Genomic DNA, 25,137 nt, shown 5'->3' with positions numbered 1-25,137 from the left:
GCAGAAGGGCTTGGATAATGGAGAGAGAGCTCTTTGGTCTCCATGGTGCAGGAGACATGGAGGGGAGGAGAACTCTCATCACAGCTAGCATGGGACTCGGGCCAACGTTTTCAAACATGGGTGATGTGGGTTGTCAAAAGTGCTCGAGCCAACAGGGGCTGAAAGGATTCAGGCCTCTTAAGGTGTCTCTGAGCTGGGAGTGTGATTCCCAACCCCAGGAGACATACTCCCACTAGCTTGATGAGACTTTCTACCCAGGGAAAGCATGGGATTGCCGTTGCTGGGGACTCTGTACACTAGTCCTGCTACCCAGGGGACATTACTAAGGGGGTGTGTGATTTGCTGGTTCAAGAACAAGCGAGGGAGAGCTTTCTCCCTGTCTCCCTACAGACATTCTTCAAAGCTGTTTCCCCACTGATGTGCCTCTCTTGGTGCAGTTCACAGGGCAGTGTCAATGCCGGGAAGGCTTTGCAGGGCGTACCTGTTCTGCTGCCCAGCTGCGGGTTTGTCCAGATGGGTCCTACGGTGATGTCAGGACAGGATGCAGAGGTCTGTACAATCGTTTTTTATCACTGTTTTTCAGCACCGGGGAATTGTTGTTGCTAAAAATATCTCCTGGCCTTTGCCCTGCCACTTCAAAACCTTGCTGCTTTTGGTAGACGAGGCCATTCCCCTCTGGAAGAGCTCCCCTGTCTCTCTCTGTTCCTCTTCCCATCCCTCTGTGTGCCTAGTTCTGCCTCCTGCTGGGTCCTTTCCCGCCACCCTCCATGCAAGAGCCTTCCCCTCTGCATCCTGGATAAGGTGTGAGATGTTGGGGCTCACCACTCTAATTCCTTTCCACAGAGGGTCCATGCAGGGGAAGTGGGATACAATGGGGATCTGATTTAGCAGCACTGCTTTGCCTGTCACAGGTTTTCACCTCCCCCTCTCCACCCAACAGAGTGCGACTGCAGTTTCCAGGGCACGGAGGGGATGGGGTGTGACAAGACCACAGGCAGCTGTCTCTGCCGCCCTGGCTTTACCGGGCCTCGCTGCGACCAGTGCCAGCGGGGTTACTGTAGCAACTACCCCCACTGCGAGACGTGCCACCCCTGCTTCGAGGCCTACGACAGCGACATTCGCCGGTTCGGCCTGCGCCAAGCCAGCCTGAGAAACTCCACTTCACGACTGCAGCTGGGAACTGGGGGTGCTGGCTTCAGCACCCACATCTTGGAAGCAGAAGGCAATGTTCAGCAGATCCAGGGGATCCTCGGCAACCCCCTAGCGACGGAGCAGGGCCTGGGTCAGGTGTCCAGCATGCTCACTGCAATCAGGTAAAAGACTCCTCCCCACTTGTACAAATGATCTGTTCACAGTGCCAAGAACCCCATATCGGCCTCTAGCACTTGAATGAAAGGAAGAACTCCCTGGGCTAGCTGTAGTAGTAGGTTCTTATCCTGTGTGGACCTGATACTGGAGAGGGACTCAACATACAGGCTTAGCATGTTACACATTTAATCGCACTAACTTTCTTGCCTGTTCTTCAGTTTAAAATAGGTCTGCTTGGCTCAGTGATCGCACAATGTGGAGGTCCTGCTATATGTGCTCATCCTGCCAACCTGTCTGTCCTCCTAATCCATAGATGGGGTAGAACCGACTGTGAGCCCCTCATTCCCATTGTTTGCACGTCCTAGTGAAGTTATCGCCCCAGATGCTTAGACAGACATATAAGGCAGAGAGGCAGTGCTGACCTTGGATTGAGGATGCATTCCTGGCTCTCCCACCAACCTCCTCTGTGATAGGGAGGAATCCCTTCTCTGCCTAAGCCTCTGTTTCCCCTCGCACCTTTTGTCTATTCGGCTGCTAAAGTTTTGGGGCAGGAACTCTCAGTTCTCTCTTGCTATGTGTGTAATATACGTGAGACAGACAGACGGTGCGGTCTAATATGGTTCATTTTATTTTCTCCTTTCTCGATTTCAGACGGCAGGTCCAGGACATAAATCCCAACCTACCCTTTGTGAATGACACCTTCTCTCTAGCCAATGATCTTGAAGCCCTGGACAAGAGCCTGCTTTTCATTAACGGGCAGTACCAGATTAAGAAGACCCAGTTTGAAGCCAGCCGCCGCACAGACCTTTCAGGTAGGCAGTTTTGGCTCAATGCAGTTGTACTCGACCATCCGTGGGGACTGCAATTCTGGCTACTTTTCCACCAGTCGGATGGGTGAGGAGCATCTCTGTGTCGATGGGCAATTCAGGATCAGCAAATAGTTATGCAGGCTAGAGGTGCTCTTTCCACCGAACTTCTAAGCTTTCATCAGCAATTTTGCACCTACAGCTGGTAGAATTTGTCTCCAAAGCTTAGGCATCAGAAAGGTCAGCCACAGGCAGTGTTGCTACTGGTATCCCAGCAGTCCAGCTGATTTCCCTCCCAGACAGCACAAACTTTCTTCTGGATGTTACAGAAGCACCTCGCCTCCTAAAACACAGCCTGAGCTTAATTAAAAATGGGAAATAAAAGCCCCTCTGAGAATCTGTCACCAGGACTGGAAGGGAGCTGAACGAATGAAGCTTTTGCACAGATGGGAGAGGTGATGGGGTAGAAGACAGAGCCAAGTGGTTGTCAGACACTGTTGGGAAGAGCTAATTAAGCCTTGTGAGGATGAAATTGGTGGGTTGCCTCCACATCCCTACTACGGCTAGTTCCCTAAAGAGTTCTTATTTTTTCTTATTGTTTTCTGCTTTCCCTCATTGACTCATTGCACATTGTGCGTCTGTTCGGATTTGCTGGCAAAGCACTGATCTGAAGCGCTGGAGAATGACCTCTGAGGCTTCTGCGCAGTTCTGTCCGCTTCTTTCTGATTGCTCCCATTGAGGGCTGGAGTGTGTGTGTCTGTTGAGCAGTAGAGAGGAAGCAGGACTCCCTTGCCATGATTCCAAAGAGGTCCTCCATTCAGCAAGCCAGCTGGGCGGATTGGTGGGATCGGATGGACAACCTGAGAATCTTAGTAGCTTCAGCAGGAAACCAAGCAAAGCCTGGCAGTTTGTAGTGAGCTTCCCGGTGTTTTGTAGTGAGTTTCCCTTTGAGATGTTGGGTTCAGCTGAAATCTAGAATCCCACCCAGAATCCTCCGCATTTTTCAACCCAAGGTTTTACCAGTGATTTGTTTTACTTTCAAGTGAGTTCACTCTTTCATTGCCCTGTAGGGGTCACCCCTCTCCTTCCATTTGTGGGTCCACATCCTTGGTCCCCCTATGGCCACTTTGCACTGCTCCACTCCAGCAAAGGAGAATAACCACAGAGGGGTATGAAGTTCCTACAGCTGCACCTGCGCCACCCCCTCCTCTGGCTCCCAGTGGAGAGTTTCTGGCTAGGGGACCATGGGAATGGCCAGGGAATCATGCTATCAGGACAGTCCCTCTTAGATGGGTGTGATATAGAGCAGCCCCCCACCCATGGAGTACTCCAGGCCCTGTCGGTCCCCAGGGTTGGCGTGGGAAAGCCGTAGACGTGCCATAACGCTGCTGCTCCTGGGCTGCACTGAGGGTGGCTGGAATGCAGCCCAGGATCGGGACCTGTCTGTATTTTGTTCTGGTTTTGTTTACAGCCATTAGCTCAAAGACAGACTTAGATACACAAGGGAGGCTGCAGTTCACAGCGAAACAATCAATAGAAGGACCGTTAATCACTATCCTTGTGACTAACCACTCTCGCCGCTTCCTCCCCCTTCCCCACCACACATTCTCCAGCAGGCTAAAATCAATCCCATGGTTTAGGTTGCACTGCTGCATTGATGAGTCATGAAGCCATTCGCGTTGCACATGGTTTTATTCCTGCAGGAGCCTTCAAGACTGTCAGCTCTGCCTACCAGAGCTCCACCAATGCCAGCTACCGCATAACGGGCACTTCCAGCCTGCTGACTCGATCCAGGGAGAACCGGAGAACGGCCGAGAGGCTGGAAAGCAGCTTTACAGCCCACACCTCCAGGCTGGAGGCCCTCCAGGGCGAGATGGCCTCCTCCCCCAACTTGACACCAACTATAAATAAGGTGAAGCAGACATGGATCCTGTCGCAGGCTGAAATGAGGTGGTCAAAGCGTCTCTGACGAAGGATACGTCTACCTGCGGCCAGAGGTGTGACGGCAGCACGTGTGTACCAAACATGGGCTAGTTTTGATCTCGCTAGCTTGAGCACCTCTAGCACTGAAGCTGTGTCAGTACCGGCTGTTCAAGCCCACCCAGGACCCTAGGTATATACTTAAGTGGCTAGCCGTGATGCCACAACTTAGTTGCTGTTGGTGTTTGAGCTCGCTAGATCAAAGCTAGCTTGAGCATGTCTACACGTGCTGTACTCGCACCTCTGCTTGCAGTGCAGAGGGTAGAGGTCCCAGTCTGCACTACTGCACCTTGACCCAAGCAGCCTAGCATGGTATGCTGGGATCTCTAGCATCCACAGAATGCATCACTGCCCCGTTTTATGTACTGGAGGGGTGTGGTCCTGGGGCTCTTCGCAGGTGCTATTCAGCTGAGCCAAGCTTGAGCATTGCTTGTGTGGTAACAGCAGATACCAAGTCACTGGATGGTCTCCCCACCAGTGAAACTTTTCCCCAGCGGTTCTCACTGCATTATGTCTCCAAGAGCTGTCTGGTTTCTGCTCAAGGCCTCCTTTTCTTTTTCCTCCCCACGCTGCTCTGCTATTGCCATGGAGACACATTTCAGCATCTCCTGATGTATGTTGCTGTGGAGACCATCACCCATTCATCTCGCTGCTTTTCACAGCATCAGAGCCATCCCCATGTGAAATATCCCTGCCTGTGACAGGAAAGGGGTAAATGCCCCAGTTCTGAACCCTCACAGCTGCTCCTCTTGGCCTCCTCACTGAATAGACCCCAGTGATAATGTTAGAAGGCGACGTGCAACCCCAAACCTTTGCTATTCATGCAGAAGTACCGCTTAGGACTTCTCAGCCTATAACCTCTATATAAGCAAACCCTGTAGGTTACAGGATATTCATGGACATCACATAGACGTGCCCTGGCCCTTTGAAGCGTTTTAGCTTATTTCTAGACACCCTTGTGTGTTGTATGAGCTTCTTCTGATAATGGGAGCACGGGACTCTATACCATTTTTTCCTTGCCACTGACAGCTGCCAAATAGTGAGTGCAAACCTGCCTCCAAAAATATATATGCCATCTAGTGTACCTAGGTATGCTCACCCTGAGTTACATACAGCTATCTGTGCATACCCTCCGCTGCTCTATATAAACTCTTCCCCACACAATGTATTTCCTCTGTATTGCAAGACATACCTTTCACTACCCTCCATGAACTGTTCTTGTGTGCATCTTCTGTTACACCCCTGCACTACGCTCATATGTAGCCACGCCTGCATGTACTCTCCTCTAAGCCCATGCTGAGTGCTACACCAGAAATAGTCCTAAAAGAATTGTGCACCCATGGATATGCAAATACACCTGTTCTCTTGTGTCTGTGTTGGAAGGTTCATCTCCACTGTGGTCTTTGTGCCATTGATGGTGAAGCACCAATACCATCAGAGCCTTCTCACCAGCATGCAGCTTCTCTCTGTGTTTAGATTTGCAGTGGTGTCAGATCCAAGTCCTGTACCCCTGGGCACTGTGATGGGGAGCTGTGTCCGCAGGACAGCACAATGGAGTGCGGAACAGGCCTCAGCTGCAGAGGGATCATTCCTCTGTCACGGGGCGCAATCAGAACTGCTGAGAAGACCACCAGAGAGCTCCAGGGCTTAAACACTCAGCTCCAGCAGACCATGCAGATGGTAGGTACAGGGAATGAGGAGCTCAGGGGTGTCTGTTTCCACAGGTAACGGCAAGGAGGGGCTGATTAGCGTACACACTGTATGTTCACCTGCTCCCATGATACATTGCAATGGAGATGTCACCTTCATTAAGCAGAGAGGGGGATGACCGGGATGTTTACCCAGGCAGGGCTAGGGAGGGCTCAAATAACTCACCTCGAACTTCACCCAAACCTGAATTTCCTGGGTGGCTTGGAAATGTCAGTAGAACTTCTTTAAAAAAATGGTCATTTTTGTGCTTGACTCGCATGTCCTGGCTCCCTCTTAGAGCGGAAGCCAAAGGTCTGAAATACCCAGGGAACAGCTCTTCTCCTGGTGTTTCTAGCACTCAGGGGAGGTCACCAGGGAGCTTGTTCTCACTGAATTTCCAGGGCAGCAATGCAAAATGGGGAGGGGGTTTGGAAAGCTTAAACTTCTCAAGCCTTTCAATGCTGCTCTTATGCTACAGTCTCTGCACCATCATTAGTTAGGATCCAGCATATACACATTAGCCACATTAGTCCCTTCCTACAGATTTTCATTTGAGTATCTCAGAGCACTTTGAACATGCTAAGGGCAGAATTTTCCAAGGAGACTAGTGACTTAGAAGCCCAAGTCCCACTGAAAGTCTGTTTTGAAAATCCCATCTTAAATCTTTGTCCCTCAAGCCTCTCCTCCCATCTGTTGACAATGGGGCAACTGAGGCACAGAGTGGTGGAGTGACTTGCCCAAGGTCACCCAGGATGTTGGTGGCAGAGCCCGGACAGGATTGGTGAGCTTTCTAGGCTGTCTTGTGCCAAGTAGAAACTGACTTTACCGGGGGCACTGTTGTTGGCAGATCAGGGCAGCAGAAACAGCTGCAAACCAAATCCAAAGCAATGCACGACGTCTCGGGGACCAAGTGAGTGTAACCAGGACCCAGATAGAAGGAGACGTCCGACGCATCCAACAATTCATCCAGCAAGTCCGCAACTTCCTGTCAGGTAAATCCAACCGTCTCCATGCATGCGAGCGCAGGACACTGAGGGGAGAGCTCTAATGGACTCTTTAAGCCCACAGCGTGCCCATGCGTGTCCCTTTGTGGATGGAAAACCTTAGCCATAAGAACAGGGAGGGGTGAGAACAGGTCAGGGAATTACTCCCTCAACCTGACTTACACCTATTCACCTGGACAAGGGCTTGTTGGCTGGTTTCACTGGATGTGCCAGTTCTGAGTACAGATAAAGAAGCCTTTGAAGAGCTGGCCTTGTATTCTCTGCTTAGTCTTTAAATCTCATGAGAGGATTTCTTGGTCTCATTGAGAAATGGAATCCTGGCAAAAAGTTACATAATCACTGGGCCATTGGGATCCCCACCAGCTCTAGCTCCCTAGATGTGTTTTCTGAAGAGCAGGGGAAATAATAAGCACGGCAGTGTGAAACCCAGGGGGTTGTCTCATGGTACAAATATTTGCTTTGGTTTTGATCCATGTACATTGAACACCTCCAAGGTTTGCTTTGTATTTAGAGCTCAAATGAAGCCCAAAACTCAGTTAAAATGGCTCAGTTTCACCTAATTCGTGTTGCAAGGGAACAATAAATTGGCCTCAGATTTACTAGAAAAAAGGCCCAGGAGCTTTCAAAAGGTTTGTAAATATTTGAATTGCAGTCTGAGTTTCAATGAGCCCTGAGAACAAGCAAGTTCTGATTGGTGTTGGGCCTTTTTGTGAACAGTTCTTAGTTCTAATAATATCTTGCAATTCCCAATATCATATTAGGAATATTACATCAGTTCACACTGCACAGGGAACCAGATCATAGTCATAGAATATCAGGGTTGGAAGGGACCTCAGGAGGTCATCTGGTCCAACCCCCTGCTCAAAGCAGGACCAATCCCCAGACAGATTTTTGCCCCAGATCCTTAAATGGCCCCCTCAGGGATTGAACTCACAACCCTGGGTTTAGCAGGCCAGTGCTCAAACCACTGTTCTTACTCTAATGCTGTTAAACTGATATAACCATTTTTAAAGGGAGTGCTGCTTTTGCTTTGCCTGAGAGTGTAAATGCCACTAATGCACCGTGAGCCCCGGGTAGCAGACTTGCATTCAAAAATGGACTAACTTTAATACAAGTTGAATGTAGCCAGCTCTGGTATTTGACTATATCTAGATAGGTTTGAGCCTTCAGCACCTGAAACTTAAATTAGTTCTTCCCCGGGGAGTAGAAGTACAGTCTGACCAGGACCAACATCTTCCGAGTCAAGCTTTGATTGTGCCATTCACACAGAACTAGATTAACTACTGGTGTTGTAACCCCGGTGACCTCCACGGAGTTACACCAGGGACAGATTTAGCCCATTGCCTTAATGGCCTCCAAATGCCATCTGTGAAGTTACCGTAAGTGGCTGTAGGGAGGGCAGAAATTGCTAGGCCTCAGCTTTCTGTACTGTAGAACTTAATGAGAAATCTGGCCATGCTTCCTGCAGCTGTTCAGGAATCACTCTCCTTTTCCAAGGTGGAAAAAAAAAACCAGTCCAAAACAAATCAACTGAATTTAGCAGAGGTGAAAAGTGCTGGATTGGCAGCTCCAGGGCACCAAGCACTCCATCTGCAGAGTAGTTACAGTAGAGTGGCAGCAGGGAGACACTTCCTCACGTGCCTTCCTGCCATTGTTTCTCTATCCTGGCATCTGAGAGCAGAGTACGTTCTCCTTCGCCTCGATGCTGAGACAGCCTCTGAGGGCTCTCAATTAGCATCAGTTATGATGGTGGCTTTTGCACAGCACTCAGGCCAGACCAGCTTTCCAGCAGCACTTGCTGACTTGAAATAAACTCAAGCAAATCTTCTATAGTGCAGATTATTAACCAGGTGAAAGAATTTATTGTGCCCAACATCCAGTGGGATGACCTATAATTCATAAGCAGATTTTAATAACGGATCAACCTCATGAGAATTAGTTGAATAAGAAAATCAGGTCATTCAGCACTGTCTGGTATTACAGAGATTACCAAGCCCCAGCTAATCACTAACCCAGGGGTCAGCAACCTTTCAGGAGTGGTGTGCTGAGTCTTCATTTATTTACTCTAATTTAAGGTTTCGCGTGCCAGTCATACATTTTAACATTTTTAGATGGTCTCTTTCTATGTTTATAATGTATAACTAAACTATTGTTGTATGTAAAGTAAATAAGGTTTTTAAAATGCTTAAGAAGCTTCATTTAAAATTAAATTAGAATGCAGAGCTCCCCCGGTCCAGTGGCCAGGACCCAGGCAGTGTGAGTGCCACTGAAAATCAGCTCGCGTGCCGCCTTTGGCACACGTGCCATAGGTTGCCTACCCCTGCACTAACCTAACGTCCTTTGGGATGTGCACATCTCTTCTCTCTCAGATCTGTTATTCTCAGTGGTGATCTAGGGGCTGGTCTACACTTTGGGGCGGGGGGGTGTCAGTCTAAGATACGCAACTTCAGCTATGCTATTTGCGTAGCTGAAGTCGAAGTATCTTAGTTCGACTTACCTGGCCGTCCTCACGGCAGCAAGTCAACCGCCACGGCTCCCCCATCGACTCCGCTTACTTCTCCTGCTGAGATGGAGTATGGGCATTGATTCGGGGATTGATTTATCGCATCTAGATGGGACGCAATGAATCGATAAATTGATCCCTGATAGATCGATTACTACCCGCCGATCCGGCGGGTAGTGTAGACGTAAAAGGCTTGTCCTGGAATACATGTGCTGCTCGGTCTGTTTCTAGTGTCAGACTGCGCTCCACATTTAGCTTCACAACTTTCTTTGTCAAATCAAAGGTATTGTCTTAGTGCTCTGGCTGGAAGCTTGGCTGAAGTGTTTGGCAGTGTCCTCAGTTAAATCTCAACCAGTTCTTATTTTATTCCAGGCAATGGGTCAAGTTTATGCCTAGTGTTAGCTGGTGCAGCAATCTGCAAAGCCAAATCTGGCCCATTGTCTCTCTGCTCAACTGATCTGACTCCCCTGAGCTGAGATGGTTCAGTTGTTAAAGAATCACCTCCTGGATTTTCTCACCCAGTTGAAACCCTGCCTGCGTGGTAGGAGCCACAAAGACAGACTTACAGCTAGGACACACAGAACATCTTATCTGCGTAGCGAGTGGCTCCGGCAGGAGTACTGCCTAGGGTCCCTTAGGAGGAACTGTAAAATGGGGGATACACTAATGGACTAAGTTAGCGGTAATCTGGCTGCCTGTTGGCAGACACACACAACTCTTTGAAGGAGGAGGTAGCGGGAGCATGAATTTGTAACCCCTGAACCTGGTGTTTACAGTCACCTCCTGCATTGCCTGCCCCCTGGATTTCTGGTCCCCGGGCTGTGCTCCCAGACCTGCCCGCACTCTATTCTTGCAGCTCTTCCTGACTTTTTGTTGTTGTTCATAAACACTCTAGACCCAGCCACTGACCCTGCTACCATCCAGGAGGTCAGCGACTATGTGCTCTCACTCCGCCTCCCAACGGACACTGCTGCGGTCCTGAGAAAAATGACTGAGATCCGAAACCTGGCTGCTAAGCTGCAGTGCCCTGAGAGCATCCTCACCCAAACAGCTGGTGATATCGCTAGGGCCAAGAGGCTTCAGCAAGAGGCTGAACAGGCAAGGTAAGCTGGGCTTTAAGCTAACGGGATCAAAGTCTAGGGGCCTGACCCAGAGTCCACAGAAATGGATGGAAGTGGCCCTATATTTGCATTCCTCAAGTCCCTCCAGAAGAGAGAGAGTCCCATTTCAATCCTGCTGCTCACTGTCCATCTGGCCTTCCAGCAACTCCCACTCTCAGATTCACCTTCTTTGTGCCTGAGTCACGTTACACAGCATGGTTGGAATAATGCTGCCAGAATTACCGGAACCAAATTGCACTTGACTGCTGGCCAGATCCTTAGCTAGTGTAAATCTGCATTGACTTCAGGGGAGCTGTGCTGATTTATATCAGCTGAGATTGTAGCCAATAGCTTGTGTGTCTGTACAATATCTAGAGAAATGGGACTCCAGTCTTGACTGGTGCCTCTAGCTGATATCGCAATGCAAATAATAAATCCTGCTGCTAATAACAATAGTCTGACATCCCTTCATTATAGATACTGGGGTGGGAAGATCTTTCCCTGACCAATGGGAACCTTTTTTGCTTCTTTTGAGCACCTATCATGAGAGATGATAGAGCTGAACAGGGATTTCCAGGGACTCAGTAATGGGATCTCCATTATAATCGCACAGTTACTAAGGGAGAGGACAAGACCATTAAATGGCATATTTACTATCCTGATGAAAGTGCGGAGGCTTGTCCCTTTAAAACAACCACCACCACCAGAGCACCCTTGTAGAGCTGCAATGGGTTTGTTTTATGATGACTCCGTCGTAGCAATTTTCTGGAGAGAAGGTTAATGGGATAAGAGTGTAAACCCATTGAGAGCATCTGACCCCAGCTGAGCGTGATGAGTTAGGGGAGTCTGGCTTTGTGTGCAGACATTCCAGGGGAAAGTAAAAAGTCTCACTTCAAACTGGCAGCCGGTGTAATGGACATAAAGCTTTAAGCAACTAATTGGGCACTTTCTTCCCCCTTAAATAATTCATCTTTCCCCACTTTACCAATTATTAGAAGTAGTTGTGCTTCTAAAGGCGGCTTTAGTTTCTTTTCCCATCCTGCCTCCTCGTCCTAGTGGTGGGAAGTACAGCACTGCTTCTCTTCTTGGAAGGCAGCATGATCAAGTGGTTAAAGCACAGTGGCTTCAGGACTTCTGGCTTCTATTACAAGCTTTTCACATCTTCTCTTTGCAAGATGTTCCACTTGTCCAGCTTATTTCCCCTCTGCCATTTTTTAACTTTTGAGCCACAAAGCAATGTCTCATACTGTGCTGTCATTATAGTTACAGTGATAGATTTTTGATTTAATCATGCTTCCCTACTGCATTTCCCCAGGAACCGAGCAAACGCAGTAGAGGGCAACGTGGAAGAAGTGGTGGAGAATTTGAGACAAGCAAACACAGTGCTCCAGGAAGCCCAGGATGCTATCAGTGGCTCCAGCTATTCCCTTCAGCTCATCCAACTCCGCATTGATGAGGTGAGTGATGTACGCTGTGTTCCTAGCATTGTAACACTGCGTGGCCTGCACGCTGCTCCTTTGAAACTCTCATGGAACTCCCTGCAAAGTGCCTTGCCACTGCGGGTAGGTTACTAACAGGGGTGGCTCCAGGCTCCAGCATGCCAAGCGTGTGCTTGGGACGGCATGCCGCGGGGGGCACTCTGCCGGTCACCGGGAGGGCGGTAGGCGGCTCCGGTGGAGCTCCTGCAGGCGTGCCTGCGGATGGTCCGCTGGTCCTGCGGCTTCGGTGGAGCATCCGTAGGCATGCCTGTGGGAGGTCCACCGGAGCCGCGGGACCAGCGGACCCTCTGCAGGCACGTCTGCGGGAGATCCACCGGAGCCGCGGGACCGGCGACCGTCAGAGCGCCCCCCGTGGCGTGCCGCCGTGCTTGGGGCGGCGAAATGGCTAGAGCCGCCCCTAGTTACTAATCACATCTTTGTTCCCCGCCCATTTTCATCCTCCCCTGCTGATGCAATGATGACAAAGAGGCTGGATCCTAGCAAAATTGGCTTGCTGTAAAAGTCAGACTGTTTTTCTCTTTGTGTTCTCCTTGTGCCCTACCCCATCTGTCTGCTTGTCCACTTGTCACTCTGTGAGTTCTGTGAGATAGGAACTGTCTTTATTCTGTCGAGCTGAACAGAGTCTATCACGGTGGGACCCTGGCTGGGGGCTGTACTCACTTCTGAGTCTGTATTACAGATCAATTATAAATCATAAGAGTGCCCGTGAGGATGATATATCATTAATGATGTTCTGGGAGGAGCTTTTCTTTAAAATACCAAACACCTTTGGCTTTTAGATCCAGGCTGTCCTTGGTCCAATGGAGAAGAGTATGAGAGACATTACTGATCAGCTGGACAACTTCACAGAGAGAATCCGCCAATTGCGGCACAAGGCGGAGCAGAATCGGTTGCAGGCCACAGATGCTCAGCAGAGAGCAAAAGAAGCCAGTGAACAAGCAAGGAGCACTCAGCAGGTACAAGGGAGGTCTCGTAGGAGCCTAGGAATGACTCTGCCCATAATCTTTCACTAGCTTCTTATTCTCATGCAGGAGCAAAGCCACATAAGTGCAGAACATATTTGACTGCTGCAGGGAAAGTGAATTATTCTGTTTTTAGGAACATAGGAATTGCCAGCCTGGTTCAGACCTAGGGTCCCTCTTGTCTACTTATCTCAGCTCTGCCAATGTCCGGCACCCACTGGCTTAGAGGAAGGTGTAAGAACCCTGCAGTAGCAGAAGTAGGATAATTTGCCCCCACATTAGTTTTCATCCTAGTCTAACAATTAGTTTGACTTAAGCCCTGAAGCATGAGGTTTAATATCCTTGCCAAAAATTGTTAGCATTAACTATGGTAATTCTGTATATTCTTGTTATCCATAGAAATGTCCAATCCCTGTTTGAGTCTAGCTAATTTTGTGGCCTCGATGGCTTCCCAAGGCAATGAGTCCCACAATTTCATTACACATGAGAGAGAATTTCCTTTAATCAGTTTTGAATGTCCCCTTCTTCTTGTGTTATGAAACAGGGAGAACAGAAGTTCCTGATCTCGCTCTCTCTAAACGATTTATTAGTTGATGTGCATTTACCTTATCCCTCTTCTTTGTCACCTTTCTACAGTGAACAATGCCAATCTTTTCAACCTCTCCTTACCCAAGAGTTTTCCAGGCCCTCGGTTATTCTTATTGCTCTTCTTTGAACACTTATTTCTGCAACATTCTTTTTGAGATGGGGTAACCAGTACTCCACACATTAATCCAGATGATGCAGAATTATGGGTTTCTATAAAGACATTGGAAACCAGTATGTAAATGTATTATGGTCTTTAATATCTCTATAATAGTCGTAATGGCCATTTATAACACAATGCTCTACTACAGTGTCTAGAGGTCATTCATCACTTGGACCTCATTTATTTGCTTGAATTCACCTGCACTGCTCATTCATCCAGGGACTTGAACAGGTGAAACAAAAATATGCTGAGCTGAAGAGGCGGATGGGACAGAATTTGACACTGGGAGCGCAGGGCAGCAGGATCCAAAGTATCGACATGGAGGCAAAAGCGCTCTTTGAAGAAACCTGGGCTATGATGCTCAGGATGGAAAGTAAGTAAATTTGTGCAGGCATTGTCAGAGCATGATTCCAAGTGGAGAAGCGGAGCTGCTGCTTCTCACTGGTGAGGGAATGGGAACAGAAGACTGAGTGGGAGTGGTGCCGAATTAGATGGCTGAAGCCCTGTCTATATTAGGTTCCTCATCCCCCTCCCTCTACATTGATCCAAAGCCCTAGTGTAGGTGTAATCCACTGGTGTAAGAAGGGGCTTGTAAACCAGCAGGGTGAATCACCCCTATGTAAACCCTGTTTGGCCCCAGGAATGTAATGTAATTATGTGAGTACAATTTCCCCTAATCTAGCCAAGCCCTGAATGAGTGATTCTGCTTGTAGATACAAGAAACATCCTCCTAAGTAAAGACCTTGGAGGACAAATGTGTTAGCCACAGAAACCCAGATAACTGGTTAAACTTAGCTCTGAATACAAAGGATTCTGCTTTGTGGTTTTCACGACAAAGGGATTGATTGATGTGCCCACCATTTATCACATCACTGAACCTCACAGCATTTTGCTCCGCTCCCATCGCTGCTTCTGTTGCTCCTAGATAATTTTGCAGTGCAACATTATGGGGTTGAGTAATAGAAATCTCATGCCATGTTCATCCCTGGCCTCACCAGGATGAATTTGGACCCTGCTGTGTAATTTCAGGACCTTCCCCTCCATGCCAGCGGCGTAGGCATTTTGTGAGAGGCATGTATGGGGAACTGAGGCTGAGATGTCACCAAATCCCTTGTGGCCCATGCAGGGATCGGAACTTGCAGCTGGAGAGCAAAAGCCAATGTACCAACTCCACTGTGCCACTCAGCCCCCCCATGGGCTAGCTTCAATCACCTGCTTCTCTAGTTCACCTCTTGTACACTGATGCGCCATGCATTCATTTCCATTTCCAGCTCTCATGTCTAAGGGCCTCATTCAGTATGCTTTGGGTGCCAGCCACGGTGCAGATTAAGTGCCCTGGCCAGAAGGCTCGAGCCTTTCAAGCTGGTGGAGAATGGCACTGATCCCAAGTAGTTATCAGGCCAGAGCTTTGGCACCGCTTTCAGTGATAAAGCAGTGGCTCCAGTGAACATCATTTATCAAGGGTGCCTCTCCGTGTCAGGGATTTGATCGGATGCTGCTGCTTATTGTTGGTACCAGGCACTTAATGCTGCTTGTAGATTGCTGAACTCAGGCAGGAGTCTTGATGTTGCTAAATAGGCCTGGGTGCAATTTCCCTTCCAGAACATGGAGTGCATACAGTATGAGCTTGTTTCTGCCCAGCCATTGATGTCAGCAATGGAATTTCCATTGACTTCAATGCTCACTGTCTGGAGTAGCTTTATTGGAAGGGTGGGGGGCAGGCTTTATTGGAAAGAAACATTGACTGATGTTATATGATGCCCTGGACGTTGGAGGAGTGGCTTTATGATGCACTTATTGATTGGGTTTGGGCATGTTGTAGGCAGGGCTAGTGTGGTTGGCTGTTCTGTTGGATTCTGATAGTGCTCTCCTGACACACGTTGAGAGGGTGTAGCTTTTCAGAAGGGTGATGAAGGCCTGAGGGCATAATATCGTTTTCCTGGACTATCTTCCCCTAACTCCAACTGCCTCTCTCCTTAGCTATAGAAACGGAAATTCAGAAAAGCAACAACGCATTAATCGTCAAGTCAGCCAGCCTCGCAGGCCTGGAGGAGCAGGTGGAAAAGATCAGCAATCATATCCATGAACGCATTGCGTACTACACCAGTTGCTAATCAATGAGCTGCTGGGGCTCCATCTCGCCATATAATTGCATTGTCTGCCTTCTGTTCAAACACTGACTGGGGGACTTAGTCCCATCTCCTGGCTCGTAGAAGTTTCTTGTTCTCAAGATCTTTGTCTTTGCTAATAGAACTACTGTACCTTTAGAAAATAGCTAGCATGGAGCCAAAAAGAACAAGCTCCCCTAGGGAGAATGACTGGTATGTGGCCTGGCTGAAGCCAAAAAGAACAAGTTCCCCTAGTAGGGTGACCAGACAGCAAATGTGAAAAATTTGGACCGGGAGGGGGAGGGATGGAGGGAGGGGGAATAGGAGCCCATATAAGAAAAAGACCCCAAAATTGGGTCTGTCCCTATAAAATCAGGACATCTGGTCACCCTAGCCCTTAGAGAGAATGAATGTTATGTGGCCTTGTTAAAGCCACACTGAGTGGCTGGAGGAGAGTGGGAAGATGGATCTAATGCCAATAACTAATAACGCCTTTTGGAAGGAGTTATTTCTGCATGAGGTTTGCCAACTAGACAGGGGATGTTTATTTATTTTAGCATGTGGATTTCACCTTTTGAAACTCTGACTTTTTTTAAAAAAAAAAACCTTTTCTGGTATATTGCATTTAGTTCTTCAAAGAAAGTCATAAGAGGGGCAGGCTGAAGGCCACAGCTAAATATAAGACCATTCCCAGGAGTGGATAACTGAGGTAAACACTAAGAGCCCTATTTACACTAAGGTAAGAGCAGTGGTGCTCTAAGGTGGCGTTAAATACCACCCACATTGATTTTGTCAGCACCTGCTTATTTTCAAACAATACTTTGCAGACAGAGAGTGTAGGGAACAACTCTGCGTTGGCAGTGGGAATTTGTCTTGGGAGATTTAGGAGACCACTTCTAACCAATAGGCACTTTACAAAATAAGTCAGCTTTATTAAGCATGGTGTTTATTACACAAATACAGACTTGGAAACAGGGAATTCAGACCTCACTTTGATTACCATCAGCCACGTGAAGGATGGTCGCAGGCTCGCTCCTTGCACAGCTTAAAATGAAAACTGCACACCCAAGACAGGCCATTGATACTGGACTTCTTACATCTGAGCTCGAGCCTGTTGAAGTCCTAACAGCAAGAGGTATAGACTGTAAAACTGCTGGGATGCCTGTGATTAAACCAACACCATATGGCTTTGCTTTAAAAGAATTATACTGTGCAGCACATTTGTTACACGTTGAACAGCTACACAATATATATTAAGAATCAAGATACAGCCTTGTGCAATGATGTGTGTGTCATATACATGGAAGGTGCTAGCAGAAGCCTTGTGCCCATACACCTCCCTTCTCTCAAGCAACTGCTCCATGTTCTAGTGAGCCAGTTACTCTTCAAGGTTGTTGCTCTGAAGGATTACTTAAGAGTAAAAAGTGTGCAGCTTTCCCACAAATGGCCACTCTCCTCTGAGAAAATGGCGCTCCAGCTGCTTCTGCCAGGTTTCAATCTCCTCTCCTCTTGCTTGTGCTATTGCTGTCTGGCTGCAAAGTGTAGAAATGAGTAAATCAGCCCTTCTGGAACAGGAGAGAGAGAGTTTAAAGTCACTATTGGAATTGTTTCAGTGGACAGTTCCTCCAGCACACATTCCTTTAACAAACAGTACCAGGGCCCTCTTGGTTTCATTAATCTGTAGTTTATAAAGGATTAATAAATTGAAATAGACTCCAACAGGTTGATAACCTTCTACTGATATGCATAAAGCCACTTATAACACATATGCTCATGTCTATCATCTATTAACCCTTTATATAAAAATTGGAACCATAATATAAAGCAAGACTGACTTCTCAACATCTGCTTGGGAGGAGAACTGAGCTAACATTTTTACCTTTGTTTGGGGGATACTTTCCTTCATGCAGTGTCTAATGGTAATACTTCTTAGCGCTTACTTACAGTAGTGCAAGTGTCTGCTTAACTAATCCATAATTCATCTCATCTGTAGTTCTGAAAGCCACTTCCACACTCACATAGACATTTCTGTGCCTGGGGTATGTGATCTCTTTTAAATCAAGAGCAGAGCTTTGGGTAGCAGTGCAGGCTTCCCTATGCTGCGGGGTCACTGTGCCTCAGACCTGACTTGGGTGGATCCCAGCTAAGGATGGGAAAGTAGTTCAGGTTCCATGGCCCAATCAGTCCTGGATGTCTGCTGAGAATGCCAGAGGACCCAGTTAGTGCTGACCGTGCTAGTGGTTTGTGTGATGTAGACACTTACCTACTCTGAGCTGGACTGACTCCCTCGATCACATTTTATATAGGCCACCACAGAGCAGTCATGTGGCAACAGCTTAAGGACACTACTGACATTAGCCAAAGGCTCCTTATCCCATGTCACAGACCTGGCCAGTGTGTGGTTGCTCTGATTTAATAACTCTCAACTGTGTATAGTTCAGCATGGCAGGCCTATGTGCTACCTCTCCTCTACAGAATAGAACCTAGAGGGCCCCTATTCTCATGCAACAGGATGTGAGCAACTCCCATGGAAACCAATCTGGCCCCTGGATTCACAGAATTGGTCTAAACAGAAGTTGCTTCAATTTGTCAGACACTTGCTGCCACGACATCCATCGGCTATGATTACAACCAAAACAAATGTATTCCACTCAGAAAACTCCATAATCCAGACTTCTTGCTTCATCATTTTATAGCAATAATGATATTGATCTTGGTGCACTTACCGTTAAAGATGTGTTGGCTCAAATGGATGACTTGCCAAATCACATGACCAAACAAACACCAGTTTGCCCAGTGCCACGGTATGAATTGTTACTGGTTTTCATGGGTACGATAACCTCTGATTTGAAGTGACTGGTTTTGGGGGAGAAGGGTGGAAAGAGAAAAATGCAAAAAGTGAAGAGCAAAATCTAGGTACATTCTTCAATTGAGCAGAAATAACTATTTTTTTAAATATAAACAGTGGGCCAGCTACTCAGATGGTGTAGTTATGATTAATGCCAGCTGAGGAGCAGGACCAGTATTTTTAGCAAGTGAAAAAAAAAAAAGTCATAGGCCCTTCCAAATTATGGAAAGGCACCAGATTGAGGATGCTGGGGAGTGAAGTCCTCTGGTACATCAGTACATTGCAAGCTCTGCCATGTCACCTGGCTAATGTGTCTCAACCTGATGCCCCAGGCTCTCCTCCAAGGGAGTGGGAGGGGGTTTGGCTGGCTACACCTATAGAGCCACTGCAAATTTCCATCTGTCCTTTTCCCATCTGTCCTTTCCCCCTCCCCTCTTTCCCACCTACACCTGGTGCTTGGAACTGAATACATCCACCACGTTTCCACAAAGCCCAGTGCCACTTGGTTGCAGGGACTGTGCTGTGAAGATAAACCTGGGTCAGTATTTAGAATGGACAAAGTGGCTACCTACTGGTTTTTGGCAGCTTTTTTAAGTAGTGCTGACTCCGAACAGAAGACGGTCTTCACCTTCTCATGCCCCTCAGAGGCTGAACTGCAACCGCAAGAAGTTAGAGTTGGAGGGCTCTGATTGTCCGGCAAGATCAAGCACTTGTTGACTGGGAGTGACCCATTAACCAAGTGATCTAGTGACTTGCTCTGTGTCATCCGGGTGTTTTGGTCAAGCTGGCTGGGAGGAATTTGACATGCTAACATGGGAATTAGCATCTTCTTGTCTTGAGTGGGTGTCTCTTGGCTGGTGACCATAGGGCTGTTGAGTCTGGATACTTCTGACACTTGTATGATAGGGAGGCTCGTGTCAGCCTGTGCATGGCAGTTCATGTGGAGTTTCTTCATGTGGCGCACAACAGCTGCAGCATTGAAGGCTTGCTGAGCAAGAGGAGACAAAACAACCATGACAATCTCCCAAGCTGCAAAGCTACCTGGATGCTGCAGTGTCAATGGAGGATATCTCCTGAATAGTGATTTACTGCAGTTGCATTGCCTAGTGCCATGCTGCTCTGATGATGGGCCAAGTTCAACCCTGGCATAAACAAAGGCAGGGGAGAATTTCACCCAACCCCTTTTTGATAAGTCAGCTGTGGAATTTGCTGTTGCTTACAGACTGGTCAGAGCTGCAAGATTTAGCTCAAAACTGAACCCTATCATAGATCATCAGGGTTGGAAGGGACCTCAGGAGGTCATCTAGTCAATCCCCTGCTCAAAGCAGGACCAATCCTCAACTAAATGACTCCAGCCAGGGCTTTGTCAAGCCTGACCTTAAAAACCTCTAAGGAAGGAGATTCCACCAACTCCCTAGGGAACCCATTCCAGTGCTTCACTTCACTTTTTTCAACAAAGTAACTAAAACACCATGGAAGAGGCTGTTCTTGCAGCACTGCCAACCTCTCTGCAACCAGGAAGCAGTGCCAATCTCACACGCTTAGCTGACAGGAAGGACAGGTGTGGAGATAAGAAAAGAAACCTGGGTTCAATTCCCACAGGCAAGTCAGCTGCTTGGTGCCTCAGTTCCCCATGTGTAATATGGGACTGTAATCCTGCCTCTTCCCACCCTTTGTGTGTGGGGCTGTGTTTGTATCAAGTTCAGCACTATAGAGGGGCTCTAATTTCAGTTGAGACCTCTTGGTCCTACCATAACATAAACAATGGTCATGTAAGATGTCCAAACTGATTTCTGGGGAAGGGGTCCAATCTGTGGGTGCTTATTCATGGTGTTGAAGGTGTGCTCCTGGCTAGAGGGCAGGAACTAGTGCTCCCAATGGCAAACAACCTACCCTCCATTTGCTCTTTGCAAAGTTTTTCTGGATCTGAGCACTGACAGATGGGTATATGTCCCGATGAAGGGCTGTATTTCCATCAATCCTGCAGATGGGGAGAGAAGAAACAGGCTTGTAGGCAGATGGCATTTGAGAGGCATTCCATATTCTGGAGGCAGCTAACTGCTTTGTACCTTCAATCAAGAGTAATTAAACCCAAAGGAAAAACAGCAACAAAACATAATACAAACACACACACTTCAGAGTTGAGAAAATACCAGTGGGATTGTTTCCCTTCCATCTTAAAGGTGAACTGTGCACAAATAGCCACTTTCTTCACAAAAAAGAAAGACAGAACATTCCAAGTCAGACTGCAAAGAAAATACTAGAGAATAGTAACACATCACCATTCTGTAGGCTACAGATAGGCCTCTGGTACTAAATGCGGAGACTGGCAATGTTAGGTGCACATGCACACGGTAGGAGACCTGTTCCTCTCACCAGGGGTGCCTCAGAGCTCTGTCACAGGTGAACCTCTCATTTGGATCCTTCTCCAGTAAGTGAGAGATGAAATCCTTGGCTGTTTGTGGGAAACAGAGATAGAAACATGTTTTAGCACGTACAGGAAGTAGTCCTAAAGCTGACAGCAAATGCTGGCAGATAAAACCTGCTGCTTAAGCGTTAAATGTTCCATATCTAAACCCACAGTATTGTAACACCGTCCCAAAGGTAAAATGGACACGTGCTCCATGGAGATAACATGGCCCCTTAAGCAATGTAACTGAAGATGGGTCAAGTTTTATTGCTAAAATGTAGCGATTGTCAGAGTGGATCAGACCTGTGGCCTACCCACTGCAGTATCCCATCTCTGACCCTGGCCAGTACCAGCTGCTTCAGAGGAAGGTGCATGGAAACCCTGACTGTGGCCAGGAAGCAAAGAAAATAACTTGCTGTGGAAAATGTGAGGATGTGATTCACTTAACTCCCCTTCACTTGCACTCCCTTGTAGATTTCAGCCCATCCAGGATCAGGAGAGTTCTAGATGTTGTATGCCTAATAAAGTGCTAATAAAGTGCTTCCCAGTGGGTGAGATTTACCTGACTCCGAGATATCATCCCAAAATGGAGACTCAAACTCATAGTAGCCTTCTTTAATCTTTTCAAACAGTTTGGATTCTGTCTCTTCGTAGAAGGGAGGGTATCCACACAGCCTGGAGCAGAACAGGAAGAAGTTGATTAGCTCCTCTCTCCACACACACACACAAGCTTTTTTTTTAACTCTACCAGGATCAGCTGGTGTGGAGCCCAGGGATAAGTGAAGAATGGAGGACGATGTTGTATGTATCCTCACCACACAGCATGGTCTGGGAAAAACAATTCAGAAAAAACTTAAAAGCTTTGGTGCAGCAATGTCAGGACAAAGCCACAGCTGGCATGCAGCTAATGGGATGCAGCCGAACCTAGAAAGCACAGAGGGGATGCTGAGTGATAGTTACGGTACTGAAGGAATAGTGCACGGGGTGGGCTCTGTAGTGAATTGGCCTGCGGTCTTTATTACACTGAGTTTCACTGCCTTTCACCTTGGGAATAAATCGGGGCTCCTAAGCTGGTGGCATGTCACATCCATTTAGCACAAGCATATGTGGGGGTCACCCAAGGGGCCACACCACTGAAGAATCCTGAGCATCTGTCAAAAAAAGCAAGGGTGCTGTTGGCTTATACTCACAAGATATAGGTAATGACTCCTATAGACCAGCAATCAACAGCTTTGCTATATGGCTTCTGTGCTAGGACCTCTGGAGCTACAGGAAATCAAAAGCAAATCAAAGTTATAGGCAATATAAACCATTTCAAGATAGTGAATGACTTGACATCAAAAAATTGGCTTCTCAGACCTCGTTTGTGAGGCTTTCATACTGGAGAAGGAGTTAGTGACTGTTGTGTGTACAAACACTTCTGTGCATTTGCCACCCACCAAATCCAAGCAGCAGCAAGACGACTGACTCAGATTTTATGACCAGAAAGAATATGATGATAATCTAGTCTGACCTGCATAACAAAGGCCAGAGAACCTCACTCAGTAATGTGTGCATCAAGCCTATAACCTCTGGTTGAGCTATAGGCCCCTTCTTTTTAGAAAAGCATTGAGTGTTGATTTATAGACTTGAAGTGATTGAGAATCCACCATGTAAACTCTCAATGGTTATTACCCTCACTGTTAAAATTTTTTTACCTTATAGTCTGAATTTGTCTAGCTTCAGCTTCCAACCTTTGGATCTCAGTTCCTGTGTGTTTCAAAGAGCCAGGTTCTCTGTTTTACCTTTTATACCTGGTTGTTCGTACAGAACTTTATAGCCTCAAAATGCTGTCTGGACATTAATTAGCTCTGGCATCCCTTGTGATGTATGGTTCATTATACTAATTTGTTTATATTGTGATTTTCAATTTATGGGCTGGGGTCCAGAGCCTAGGATGGGCTCCCTACTGTGACATTTTAGACATATGAAGTAAATACGTTTTACAGTTGGGCAACATACAAAGGAAGGCTGATTGACTTGCACAAGGCCAGAGTGCAATTTGGAGATGGGTTAGAACGCTGGAATGCTGGAGCTCTCAAGCCATTAGGTCAGGCTTACTCAAGCAAAACTTCCATTGATTTCAATTTTTAAATTTTATAAAATGAATTCTTGAATAATTTCAAGATTAGAATGAAAATTTAAAAAAGTTTATTTTGCACACCTTTTCTCTTTTAAGTCTTCTGAAATTTTGCCATCCTTAAAATCATGTCCCTAATCTGATTCTTCTGCAGCCTACACAGTGTATTTATTATTAGCATGTTACTAATATGCATAAGCATGTTATTTCATTGCTTTCTTCCGGAAAGCGCCTGGGAGGCTTATGTGAGCCTGTGTCATGTAGGTCATCAGTGAGAGTCCATCCTTTCCCCCTTGCTCACCAACATATCCTGGCGTCCCACAAGCGGTGGACATGATGCCATTCTGCTCCATTTTAGACAAGCCGAAGTCTGTGATCATGATTTTGGAGTTTTCTTCCGGAGTCAGGTAAAGCAGGTTTTCAGGCTGTCGGTAAGAAATGGTCAGAATTTAAATGCTGCACCGACAATCAAAGAGGGACAGCTACAGTTGACAAATGGTAGGTTCATTTGTGTTTCTGTTCATGCACAAGTAAAAATAATGGTGGCCAGGGATATAATGGTGACTCTCTAAAACCACAGCAGTAAAATGATGAATACATCCCTAGCCTCTCCCCACCATACCTGTTTTCTGCTCTATCAACTAGTTTCCTCTTATATTGGTTTTGTTTTAGGTAGGAAGGATGCTCTAATGGGTAGGGCACTGGGCTGGGACTCGGGACCCAAGTTAATTTCCTAGCTCTGACTGCCACACAGCCTGCGTGTGACCCTGGGCAAGTCATTTCATCTAGCCTGTGTTTCACTTCCCTTTCTGTAAGGGTGGGTAATGCCTCCCTATTGCACAGGGCTGTTGAAGATAAAAACCCCTCAGTGAGAGCAAGGCATTCAGATACTGCAGAGATGAGCATCAGATAAGCACCCTTCTAGAACCTAGACTGTCAACTCCCTGGGGCCTGGGCTGTCTTGCACTACACGTGTGGGGCTCCTGGACCCTACTGTTTTACTTCAATATTGACACTCAATCCAAAGGAGTTCTGTATTTTGCTGCTGATGCTGCAGCCTTATTTGGGGAAAAACAGAGAACCTTGACTTCCGATATCATGAGCTGAAGTGACATTGTCTAAAGAATCCAGGCCAGAATAGGCCCATGTCTGTATTCTCACCAGCAATGACTCCAAGTATGGCCACCCTGTTGCATACCCATATGCTTGTATATGTAGTTCCTATCCCTGGCGCCAGGGGACACTTGTATAAACAATGGATTATGCCAGTGACCTCTCTTTAGAGGCCCCTATGTCAAGAATGCCATTGGAGTTAATTGGTTTGTAAACAGTTCACTTGCCATTTCAAGAAGCTCTTTGACTTCCAGGCCAGCAGAATGAGCAGTAAGATGACTCAGACTAAAACCTCTAGAAAGTTACTGCACAGAATACAGAGTGAGGTTCCAATTCCAGGCAATGGCTCTGGAATTCAGGAGTCAGGTTAACACTCACTGAGCACAACTTGATGGATAAGTGTGTTTGGTGCAACCTGCTACTGTTACCACCAAATGGAGTTGCCCCTGCACCTTACATAGGAGCCTTATGTGCTTTTGGTGATGAAAGTCCAAGGGGATGATCTATTGGGTGGTGATAGTGACATTAGCATGATCCTAAAAAGCTGGTGAGCATTAGTAGAATTTCACTGTGTGCTTTAGTGAACCCTGCAGTGCTGCATTGCAGACATTGTTAATATCACAGGGCAATGCTGTTCCCAAAGAGCACAGTGTCTACATACCTTTAAATCTCGGTGAACTATTCCATTCTCATGCAGATATTTCACTGCTGCTAGGACCTGTCGGATCACTACACTTGCATCTTTCTCAGTATAGACTCCTCGTTCCAAAATTCGGTCAAATAACTCCCCGCCAGACACCCTGAAGGTCGGATAGTACACACCATCAGCTAAAGAGTATGGCTATTAAAAACTAATAAAAGGCAAGAGCAGGAAATTTTACTTGATCTAGATATAAAAAAAACCCTATATCTTTATCTAGCTCACACTCATCACTATGGT

The 25,137-nt window shown here is 47.1% G+C and overlaps 2 protein-coding genes across 9 annotated transcripts in view; one reads left to right on the top strand and one right to left on the bottom strand.

Moving 5' to 3' along the window:
• Positions 1-16,211, top strand: part of LAMB3 (laminin subunit beta 3) — a 48,369-nt gene extending 32,158 nt beyond the window's left edge. For all 6 annotated transcript variants that reach the window (XM_045014269.1, XM_045014267.1, XM_045014270.1 and 3 more), the window contains exons 13-23: positions 438-549; positions 941-1,313; positions 1,960-2,120; positions 3,818-4,026; positions 5,571-5,774; positions 6,631-6,775; positions 10,186-10,393; positions 11,706-11,847; positions 12,669-12,845; positions 13,819-13,972; positions 15,580-16,211. In XM_045014269.1, the coding sequence (XP_044870204.1) occupies positions 438-549; positions 941-1,313; positions 1,960-2,120; positions 3,818-4,026; positions 5,571-5,774; positions 6,631-6,775; positions 10,186-10,393; positions 11,706-11,847; positions 12,669-12,845; positions 13,819-13,972; positions 15,580-15,713 (2,019 nt within the window). In that variant the 3' untranslated portion in view covers positions 15,714-16,211. The remainder of the gene's footprint in view (positions 1-437; positions 550-940; positions 1,314-1,959; positions 2,121-3,817; positions 4,027-5,570; positions 5,775-6,630; positions 6,776-10,185; positions 10,394-11,705; positions 11,848-12,668; positions 12,846-13,818; positions 13,973-15,579) is intronic.
• Positions 16,212-16,302: 91 nt separating this feature from the next.
• Positions 16,303-25,137, bottom strand: part of CAMK1G (calcium/calmodulin dependent protein kinase IG) — a 30,402-nt gene continuing 21,567 nt past the window's right edge. For all 3 annotated transcript variants that reach the window (XM_045014276.1, XM_045014278.1, XM_045014277.1), the window contains 9 exons: positions 24,859-24,997; positions 23,386-23,509; positions 22,156-22,231; positions 21,528-21,640; positions 20,932-21,010; positions 20,449-20,536; positions 19,128-19,543; positions 18,434-18,563; positions 16,303-17,272 (listed from right to left, as the gene is read on the bottom strand). In XM_045014276.1, coding sequence (XP_044870211.1) covers positions 18,473-18,563; positions 19,128-19,543; positions 20,449-20,536; positions 20,932-21,010; positions 21,528-21,640; positions 22,156-22,231; positions 23,386-23,509; positions 24,859-24,997 — 1,126 coding nt within the window. In that variant the 3' untranslated portion in view covers positions 16,303-17,272; positions 18,434-18,472. The remainder of the gene's footprint in view (positions 17,273-18,433; positions 18,564-19,127; positions 19,544-20,448; positions 20,537-20,931; positions 21,011-21,527; positions 21,641-22,155; positions 22,232-23,385; positions 23,510-24,858; positions 24,998-25,137) is intronic.

The sequence above is a fragment of the Mauremys mutica genome, chromosome 4 (genome assembly GCF_020497125.1).
Source record: "Mauremys mutica isolate MM-2020 ecotype Southern chromosome 4, ASM2049712v1, whole genome shotgun sequence".
Classification (NCBI taxonomy): Eukaryota; Metazoa; Chordata; order Testudines; family Geoemydidae; genus Mauremys; species Mauremys mutica.
The sequence above is the reverse complement of the archived record's forward strand: the minus strand, read 5'-3'. Positions and strand labels throughout refer to the sequence as shown.